Raw genomic sequence first — 10,786 nt, 5'->3', positions numbered from 1 at the left:
TGGAAGTAAATATTTAATGTTTCATTTGAGGACAGAAGACATTAAATTACACACATTACACACTAAACACATTGCAGTACCCTGTAACACTCATTCCCCTAAAACTAAGGTGGACTCTTGACTTATGAACTCAATTCATTTGTGAGGGCTGGTTGTAACTCACATTGGTCAAGTGAAGACTCAGGCTCCTCTACACAGCCTTCAAATTCTCTCTCCTGTACCCAGGCGCAACTCAGTGTCCTCAGAGACACTAGCCCAAGATTTCTCAGTTAACCCTACATAGGAAAATATGTGGTAATGTTCCTTGTAGAAGTCTTTAAGGTGAAATTCGCATCTCAGACCATCTGTAAACACAAGCTCACTCCAGTTTTAACTTAAGGCATTTCTTTGTAAGTTAAAATCAAAATTCCTATTGTAATCTAAGTTGTTTGTATGTCAGTCCAGTTGTAACACAAAGGTCCACCGTCTCTTCCACAAAGTAAAAGCAATGTTTTTTTTTTTTTTTTGCCATTTATTTTTGATCATGCCAGTCTTGATTATAAACCTTATCACACTTAGTGTAAGAAAAGGATAAATTAAAAAACCCAAATCATTTCAGTTTTGACCAACATGCAGTAAGAGAAACAGAGTTTACCCTCCCACCTGAAACAAATAGTAAACTAGACAAAATATATGCAACAGTGTTTTTTTATGCCCTGGACATTGATCTCTGAGGGAAAAAAAGAATGAAGGAGTAATAAGATGGTACTCATTTATTTCCCGGAACATTTTTGGTGAACTACAGAAAGGGGACACCAAAACAGAGCCCATAAGTCTTCATAAGCCATCAATAGCTCAGAGGTAGAATAGGAAAGCCAAGGAGATCTGCAAAGCCACCTCCTCTAGTCTTCAGCCGAATTTAATCACCATATGTGTTAAAACTACACTAACCTTAGAAAAGAATGATCCAAATGAAGCACAAAGAGAATAATCCTTGAAGATCGCACAAGACTGAAAATATGCTCTAAACCCACTAGCCAGAATGGAAAGCTTCACGGTAAGAAGCTGTATTTGAGTTCAGAAACATTGTCTTAACATGGAGTAAAATTGGCCTAGACCAAAGGCTACTATGGTAACATCTAACAAAGCTTTTGGAAATGCTTCAAGAAAAGCATTTCTACTTCCAGGAAGTTTAAAATAAAGGACTGAAATTTAAAAACATAGAAACATAAAATATTCAGTTTCAAAAAAACCTATAGTATCTAAAGAAGCAGAGATTAGTACATAATCTGGAAAGTTATTGGTGATATAAACAGATAAAACACCACCAATGATACAATTGATAGTTATTTAATCACTTATTGAATATTGATGAGAAGGAAGATGAAAGATAGAGCATCTTTAGTAGATAAGATAAGCATAAAGAGAAGAATCAAAGTTACATTTCTAAGCATGAGAAACAATGCTTGAGAAAAAGTATACTATATGGTATTAATAGCCTATTAAATACTGTGAAAGGTAAGACCAGTAAACTTGGAGACACAGCATTAGAAATAAATAAAAACAAAACAGAAACACCGTTCTAATAAGAGAGGAAAACACCAGTAAACCAGGAGATGACTTTTCACAGATTAGAAGTGTAGTGATGAGTTACAAAAGATATTCTTCTCCTTCTTCCTCTTCCTCTTCCTCTTCCTCTTCCTCCTCCTCCTCCTCCTCCTCCTCTTCCTCTTCCTCTTCCTCTTCCTCTTCTTCTTCTTCTTCTTCTTCTTCTTCTTCTTCTTCTTCTTCTTCTTCTTCTTCTTCTTCTTCTTCTTCCTCTCTCTCCCTCTCTCTCTCACTCTCTCTCTCTCTCTCTCTCTCTCTCTCATTTCTGGAATATAAGAAAGCTCCTGTAACTAGCAGGTTCCAGTGCAAGTGTCTGAAAAAAGAACATGGTAGGTAGCTCTACGAATGCCTTCCATATCACTATATTTTCAACATGTAACAATATTTGAAATGACCAGTGATCAATTAGGATTTTTGAAGGAAGGGAGTTTCTATTGGTCTTGATTTGTAAAACCCAGTGTTCATCTGCTCATAGGAGGAAGATATTGTTCTGTGCATGCAGATGCAGCAGAGAAAACAATCCAAGAGTTTCTATTCCAGTGTGCATGCGTGTGCATTTGGGTACATTAATGATTATTTGGTGAGGGTAAAATATACAAGTAAATTAGTAAGTGAAAAAGATAATTGTAGATACTGAAAGGCATTGTGAAGTTTAAAAAACATTGATCTTATTTGGACTGAAGGTATTTTGAATGGTCGAGGAACTCTTTATCAAGAAGGTAATATTTAAATTCTTATTTCTAGAAAGAAGGAATTCATCACTCAAGTTCCAGGGCCAGGATTTCTGCAGGTACAAAAATCAGCAAGTGCAAGAGCCCTAAATTAAAAAGTGAGTGATGTATCAGAGAAGAACAAAGGCAATTTAAATGGCTTCTGTGCACAATGATTAAAATCCACCTGTAAAACACTTGTTAAAATTAAAATGTTTCATAAGAATCATCATGAATAGGCTGCCGAAAAGCAAGGGGCTGAAAAAAATAGCCCTGTACTTTATATTCTCCCTGAATGTCTACAGCAGTGTTGGTGAACCTACGGCCTGGGTTTCTTTGAAAACAAAAGATGTTAATGCATGAGTTTGTTTTTTCTAAACTAAAATGTCAATATTCATGTTTAATTGGCAGTTTGCAGTAAATAAGTGGGTTTTGGATTGCAGTTTGGGCACTTGTCTCTAAAAGGTTCACCATCACTGGTCCAGAGTTTCTAACTCAATGACCATTCAAGATGTGATCTTACTGTTTAGTAAATTCCTTGACCTCAAAAGCCCTCACATCAACATTTTTCTTTTCCCAGTACTTGTGACATCAAACCTTATTAGCAATTCAGATCATCATACTGTTTATTGCTACATGCAAGCTCTTTGGCCCTAAGGCTTTGTGGGAGCCAAGTCCAAAATATATAAAATTACAATTATCACTGTGTGCTGAATAGGAGAAACTCTGGGTGTGTTATTTGTTTTACATTTCATTCTGCCTAAACATAATTTTTGGCCATTGTTCCTTTATTGTTATTTACTAATGCCTGTTTTCTCATTGCAGAGGCTGTGAACCAAGGAGAGTTTCTGGTAGGTCTGAAATAAGCTTCTTGGGTTTCTGGCGTCTGTATTCTTTGGAGAAATAGATTGCATAATCAGGGTGGAGGATCTGGGTGTCCAGCAAGTGTATAGGTCCTGAGATTCCTGCGTATGGATCCACTTATAAATGCAGCCCACAGTACCTCCACGGGGTTGAACTCTAGTAACACGTTTCCCGCAGACTTTGCAGACATATCTGAACATGAAGCCATCAGGTGCCCTCCTGGTTTTGGTCAGTGTGGCCTGTGTGTTCCTTGTTGCAGGTGAGTTTCATACATATGCAGAAAAAAGGAAATTCTGTACCAGTCTGTAGGTGTGATATGATGTTTTGGTTGATGGTGGTGGTGGTGATGATGATGATGATGATGATGATGATGATGATGATGGTTGATGGTGGTTAATGATGGGGAAGCCCTGACCACACTTTGCATTTAGAAGAAAGCATAATGTTCAAATTAGCTTCTTTAATTTTCATTACAGTACTATAAAAAGAAATGGTTTTTGTCCATTTCCTAATACAGAGTCACATCTCATAAGGTGAAAAGGCCTATGGTGAATGGCAGAGGTCTCAAGTGACTAATCTAGAAAATCTAAGCCAATCATGAAGTTAGAAATTTTCAGCTAAAGTCATCTTTAAGGAAATCTTCATAAATAGGGAGAGGAAGGGGGGCTGAAGGGAGGACGGGCATGGGGAAAAAATAAGAACAAAGATAGATTATGCAAAGGTACAAATTTCCAATGATGAATGTCATTATATTGCATACCTAATTGTACCAATAAAATTAATTTAAAAAAAATTCTTATCTAATGAGTTTCTACTGCCAGAGATATTTTCTGAGACAATTTGCAGAAAGCTGTCATTTTCACCTATCTTCTATGTAAGCAAAGTAAAGATATAAAGAGGGAAGGGAGGATCAAGGGTAGGGAGAGAGAGAAAGAATATGAATGTAATGTAGCTGAAAAAGAGAAATAAGCTTCTTTGGTTTCTGGTGTCTCTATTCTTTGGAGAAATAGATTGCATAATCAGGATGAGATTCCAAGACAGCAGTTCTAAGATTTGCTTCCCATTTTTCATTCTTGAATGTCACTCACATTTTTTGGCACCTATTTTATTGCAAATTAATGGTCCATATAAAATTTATATGCTCTGGGCCTTCTTTCAATAAAAGGTTGTATTTCCGCACATCAGTTTTAGAGTTTGACTCCTGACTATGCCGTTTACAAAGTACATGCACTTAAAAAATCCACTTGCCTGAGAGATTTGTTTTCTGTCTTTAAGAGTAGCTTTAGTAGTGTTAATATATGTAAGAGTTAATATAGTTTCCAAAATGTAGAACTCCCCCAGTAGCTGGTTGATCATTTTCATGGGGGTGGTGATAAATGATATGATTTTTTCCAATGATTTCTAATTTATTTTGTATTTTATTATTGCATTATTACCTGGCTCACCAGTTGTCTTGAACTATCCTTTAATCAAATGGCTTTGAGTTTTGGAATCTTAAGCTTCATCTTAGTAAATACACATCAATCTCTTTGACAAAAGATCAAGAGTTTGACTTCATTTCTCCAGGTATAGCTTACAAAACATTTATTAGAGGAGTAAAACCCATGGTTTTAAAAATCCAACAGCAACAACGAACATAGTGAAGACACGTTTTTAGTGACCACTGGTTAAGGTGGCTTCTTGCTCAGGGGTGCATCTCAGAGCAGTTTTCCTCTCTTTCAGGGCTCCACTTCTTCCTCTGTAAAGCAAAACAGATATAATGGAAGATCTGTTTATTTTTAACTGTTAAACTCTGGCATTCTAACTTGTTGCAATTTAACAGTACCTATTTTCTCATTGCAGAAGCTGTGAGCCAAGGAGGCTTTCAGGTAGGTGCCTGTCTCTCGGGGGCCTTATCACAAGTCTCATGCAATGGTGAGCTGAGGTTGGGAAGCACCGTGACTGCTACAGTGAGGTCTTCTGAGATCAAGTGGCTGATCCAGGGGTGTGGCATCGTCACGTGACACATGATTTTAGAAGAAATGCCATTGCTCATTGTCACAATAGCTGCACTTTCTTCAACAGTAGAAAATATTTTTATTTTTATTAGCCCATGTTTGCAGTACGTAATGATCGTGTGGACTGTGGCTAGTTGGCTCATGTACACAGTACATCTGGATTCTTTGTCACTTTCTTCCCTTTTTGTTCAAACAGCTGGATGTCAAATTTTCATACAAGGGTTCTGCATTCAGGCAGAGCACAGCAGTCTACTGTAATGCTGTGCACGGTAGCCCAGTATCTGTAAAAACATATGTAGTGAATATTCTGAGGATAATTTTGAGTAGAAGTGGTACTTGGAATCATTGTAACAAGAAGATAATCATAAATTGGGTCTGTCCTAAGCAACCCAGAGGATGTTTCAGGGCCACATGCATAAAACCTACAACAAATGCTTAGCAAAATGCACTTTCCTGCTACCCTTGGGTGTCTATAAAACAGATTCATTGAATTGGGACCTCTAGGGATGATGCAGCCCAGGGATTTACATTTTAAGAAGCTCTCTGAGGTTTTGATGTATATGAAAATTTGAGAATCACAGCTACAAAGAGAAAGAAAGAATAGAAAAGAAATGCTGAATTTATATGAACACAAAACCCTCTGAAAAGGTAGTGTTTTTTATTTGTTTTTATTTATTTCTTGAAATATTAATTTTATAAAAAGCATTAAAATAGAAAATTATCAGAACTGAAATATAGCATCTCTTTCAAGATTTTAAAGTATTTGGGTTATGCATATGTATTTCAAGTGTACTTTTGTGATATGTGTAATGTATACAAAATTAAGGAATGTCAAAATAGAAGTAAAACTGAATTCCACTTCAAAAAAAAGAATGAATGGAACATTCACAAAATATTAGAGAATATAAAAACTATCAGATATGAAATGCAGTATTACTTCTACCTTCTAAAAGTGAGCCTACTACTCAAGTTTTGTGTAGCCTTTTTTTACTTACACATTTTACCTAGAATATGGTTTAAGATGTGCCCATGAAGAGATCTAAGTTGACTTTTGTACTTTATTTTTTTAAGGTTTTTTTTCATCTTCTCATCTGAAATAAATTGATTTGTAAAAAAGGCTAAAAACATTGCAAAGAAAGCAACATATACCTTTTGCTCTATTTTCTTAACTAATATAATAAGACCTTAATACATGTATCAAAATCAGGAGTTTTACATTCATACATAACTGTTAGCCAACATGCAACTTGTTCAACGTTCATAAATTACTCCGGAAATGTTTTTCTGGTATAGGATTTTTTATTATTTTGTCTCCTCAGTTTCTTCAACTCTTTTAAGGGAACAAATGTTTCTTTAATTGTAAGATTTAGTTGTCTTTAGCTGAAAATTTTAGCTATAAGATTTTAATTAGAATGTTAGTCATACTATCTTGGAAATTCAAAGTACTACACAGAATGGTTGCTCAATGCTCACTGAATAAATAGAAAGGAAATAAAATTTTTTATGTACTCCTACAAAAGAAAGTGAAAGTATTTTTAAAAAATGTGAAGGCAAGTGTTCAGAAATTAAATCACATTAGAGAAGAGAGCTCTTTCAAATATTAATGTCCAGTAACATAAATCTTCACTCCACCAAATGTAAATCTTTTCAATTAATAGCTATGTATGGTCATTTCATACCAATTATTTTCAAAAGGAAAGAAGCATGCAAGAGTAATATACGAGTAAAATGAGTTATGCCACATTTTTGTGATGGAATATTATACCATGAAAATTGTACTTTTTAGAAAGTGCACAGGATGTGTAGAGAAGCTAATAAAGGATAAGTGAAACCTATGCATTCCATGATTCTATTTTTAACATTATATATGATAATATAATACATAGAAAACAGTTGCAGACAAATAAAATGCTAACTAAAGTAATCTCTGGGTACTAGGACTGCATGGTATTCTGCTTCTGCTTCAAAATATTTTTATTTTAATTATAAAAAACAGAAGGAATTTTTAAGTACATAAGGATAATATGTTTTTAATTTAGTTGAAAAGCAAATGTCAATGTCGTTATTCATGAAATAAAACAAAACTTTATTTAAATGACAGGCCTTTTGCAGCAACTATGAGAATAAGTTCACTCCAGATGGCAAATCTTGCCCCAAGATCCACAAGCCGGTGTGTGGTACCAATGGACAAACTTACCCAAGTCCCTGTGAATTCTGCAAAGCAGCTCAGTACGTACCTGGAGCCCACTGTGTAGACAGTATTAGGTTGGGCCAAAAGGCTACAAGTCTGGAAAACTATTTATTAAGAACTAACTATTCATATTTTATAGAAAATTTTTATTTAAAATAAAGTAGTGTTATTTTCCTCAAAATGAGTACTAGAAAGTGTAAGTCCCTTTCCAGTTCACTCAACCGGAGATTAACCCATTTCTGTTCCATTGACTCTCTGAACATCATTTTTTTTTTCCTTTCAGGGAAAGAAATGGAAAACTTGGTTTCAAACATGAAGGGAAATGTTGATTCACCAAATGTTGCAATTCTGGAACTGTATTTGCTTTGATTTCACATTAGAAAATTTGTTTATTGTTACCAAGTGTACATAGCAATGAATTTTCACTGTATCTCACATGATGATGCACAAAAGAAAGCAGTTCCAATAAAGTGATCTTGGCAGAATGTCTATATTTCTTTCCGGAAATGCTGTACTGCCTAAGTACGAAATGATACAACTGGAAACACAGACTAGAATATTACCACATTTGTGAAATTCACAATTCTTTAATAATACTTCATTGCTTAGAAGTTTACAGATAAACTCTAGGATAATGAAAGTAGATACAAGGAAATAAACATTATCTGAGAGAAATTAGTACTCTTTGTTATATGGTGTATTTGTGAAGTGTTTCTCCGTGAGGGATATCTTGAGCTTGGTTTAGAGCTTCTCAACTGTTACATAGGCTGGAGCTGAAAATTAATAACCCACAAAATGTAACATTTCACTTTAGTGTTCACATCAGCTGAGTAGCTTTTGGGACAGCTCAAGCCTCTGGACTTTCTGTCTTTGAATATATTGGTTTACTATAGTATGCCATGAAAAATATTATGATTTTCTATATGTAGATACACTAAAAAACCTGAAGCCAAATATCTATTTTTGGACTGCAGATGCTTAGAAATGTAGGCATGGATAGACAAACTTGGCAATTGCAGATACTATTAGAAGAGACAAATGTAGTCCAACTAACTGAAATACAGTTTAATACACACCTGCTTAAACATCCTAATGAATGAATCATTCTGTTTATTAATTCAAATATTCAGTACCTATGATATTTGAAAGATACCATTCCAAGTATAAAGTAAACAAAGACAAGATCTTTCTCTAGCTTAAAGAATCTTATGATGTATAGGTAGAAAAGAATGAAGAGCTTAAAAATTATTTTCAGTTATTAATAAATTTATAGAGCCAACAAAATAAAAATACATGATAGAGAAAATTGGAGTACAATTTAGAGAAATTATTTCAAATAGATTCTTTGAAACAAATTCCAAAGGATGAAAGGAATTCAGGAACATGCAAAAATTTGGAAGGGTAATTTAAGCATAAAAAATATAAAATATGAAAATAATGACAATACATAAAATTTTTATATAAAATTGACATGATCAAGGGAGTGAGAAGAACTAGTTCATCCTTTTGCAAGAAACATTAGGAAACAGATAAAATCCAGAGTCCCCAGAACTATAGGGAACTACTGAAGTGCATTTTAAACCACTTCATACAAGAAATTCAGTTTTACTTGACAGAAAAATTTTCTTGGTAGAGAAGGAAAAAGGAGTATCTGGCAGAAGAAAAAGACCAGAAACATTATGGAATTAAAAAATTATAGTTTCCAATGTCTTAAATTGAGTATGTAGAACAAATGAGATTAGAGCTCAGCAAATGTACCTCAGTATTGCCTGACTAAACATACTACTTCTAAAGCAGAGGTCTTGAACAGATGCCAAATAATCTGAATGTGGCTCAGGGATGTTTGTTTGTTTGTTTGTGTTTTGGTACAGGGGTTCAAACTCAGGACATTGAGCTTGTGAGGCAGGTTGCAGAACCATGAGCTAAATGCCCAGCAGTGTTTCTTTCTGTAACACACTGCGAGCATGTGTTTTCCCCTTCTTCAGTTAAAGGCCAATATTTAAAGATTGTAAAAGTTCATGTGAAAAATTGGATTTTTAAAAAGTCAAGAAAAATTTGGTTACATAATGTACAAGTTTCTTAATATGCAACAATTGATTGACTTCTGATCCCTTTAGATGGACTATTTACAGAACCCCCCAAATCAACCTTACTCTTCCTCCTTACCTTCCAGTTCCTGATAGCAGAAGATATTGGTATCACTTCTTTAAGACCAGACAGTTTTAAGCATCTCATTGAATCTTTTTGAGTATGAAAAATTCACAATCTAGAGAGGTAGCTCACTCCTTCAAAACTACAATTTTTTCATGGAGAATCAATGCTTGTCTCTTTATTACTTGCACACAAATGACCTCCTAACTACCTTTTTATAGCACACACACACACACACACACACACTTACACAATTCACCATTTAATGTGTACTTTTTTTTTTTCACAATCCACTCTTTCAAATATCTCCTAAACACCTCTTCATGGGATATCCTCAGCTCTTTTGGCAAGCTTCCTTCCTTCCTTTCTTTCTTTCTTTTCTTTCTGTCTTTCTAATTTTTCTCTCTTTCTTGTCCTTTCTCCCTCCTCCCTTCCTACCTTACTTCCTTCCTTCCTTCCCTCTTTGGTTATGTCTCTTAAACAATCAAAAAAATTTAACATGTAATAATTATAAATATGAGCACAGAGTGATATTTCAATAAATCGGGATAAATAATATTTCTTTCTCCTAGTGGTTGCAGCCTTTAAGCTCCTCTCTTCTATTTATCCATAAAGTACATTATAGCTCACTGTAAGCTTCAATCACCCTGCTGTGCTATAGCAAACTAGAAATCTCCTGGTTGGTTTTTTCTCATTGAGTTTATTGGTACTTTAAAAATATAAAGTAGAGTTACATTTATCATTCATCTGTTGTACCTTTACATGACAGATCTTGGTTCTCATTTTTCCCCATTCCCCTGCCCTCCCTTCACCTCATCCACCGTTCCCTATTTACAAAGACTTTGTTTCTATTTTTTCGTTTTCTCATATTTTTTGATAATGTCAGTGCATGCTGTTGCTCAAATTAAAAGTCCAAGCATCCATTGAGTGCTTTCTACGTGTCGAGCATTATTTTAAAGGATTTACATTTTTTGTGTTGTCAGTTTTCTGTTACAGTAACAAATAACAGATAAACCAATTTTAAAAGACGAGAAGTTTATCATGGCTTACAGTGTTGGAAGATTTAGTCAATAACCAGTTGTGTCCTCCTCATTCCGGGCCTGTGGTGGCACAGTGTATCAGGATGTCAGCATGTGGTAGAGGAAGCCCCTTTAAGTCACGCCCAAGAACAAAAGGCAGGAGGAGGGAGTGCTCCACATTTCCCTCAAAGGCACATCTTCAGTGCCCTAAGACTTCTCACTAGTCCCCACCTGTTAAGGTCCCACCATCACCCACTTATTTCAAGG

The 10,786-nt window shown here is 34.9% G+C and overlaps 1 protein-coding gene across 1 annotated transcript; it reads left to right on the top strand.

The window, feature by feature from the left end:
- The first annotated feature begins 2,961 nt into the window (after positions 1–2,961).
- On the top strand, positions 2,962–7,824 carry LOC104864247 (serine protease inhibitor Kazal-type 12-like). Its single transcript, XM_010627088.3, has 6 exons — positions 2,962–3,027; positions 3,123–3,148; positions 3,339–3,420; positions 5,004–5,029; positions 7,260–7,387; positions 7,633–7,824. The coding sequence occupies exons 3-6, from the start codon at positions 3,360–3,362 to the stop codon at positions 7,676–7,678; spliced, it is 261 nt and encodes an 86-aa protein (XP_010625390.1). The 5' UTR covers positions 2,962–3,027; positions 3,123–3,148; positions 3,339–3,359; the 3' UTR covers positions 7,679–7,824.
- The last annotated feature ends 2,962 nt before the right edge of the window (positions 7,825–10,786 follow it).

The sequence above is a fragment of the Fukomys damarensis genome, unplaced genomic scaffold (genome assembly GCF_012274545.1).
Source record: "Fukomys damarensis isolate Sample0158 unplaced genomic scaffold, DMR_v1.0_HiC HiC_scaffold_3, whole genome shotgun sequence".
Taxonomy (NCBI): domain Eukaryota; kingdom Metazoa; phylum Chordata; class Mammalia; order Rodentia; family Bathyergidae; genus Fukomys; species Fukomys damarensis.
This window is presented reverse-complemented; position numbering and strand designations above follow the sequence as displayed.

What these genes read in the sequence shown, in the direction of transcription:
- LOC104864247 (XM_010627088.3), top strand. Translation starts at nt 3,360, where the DNA reads ATGAAGCCATCAGGTGCCCTCCTGGTTTTGGTCAGTGTGGCCTGTGTG. An exon ending in CTGTGTGTTCCTTGTTGCAG is followed by an intron (nt 3,421 to 5,003) that starts GTGAGTTTCATA and finishes TTCTCATTGCAG; the next exon opens with AAGCTGTGAGCCAAGGAGGC. An exon ending in GAATTCTGCAAAGCAGCTCA is followed by an intron (nt 7,388 to 7,632) that starts GTACGTACCTGG and finishes TTTTCCTTTCAG; the next exon opens with GGAAAGAAATGGAAAACTTG.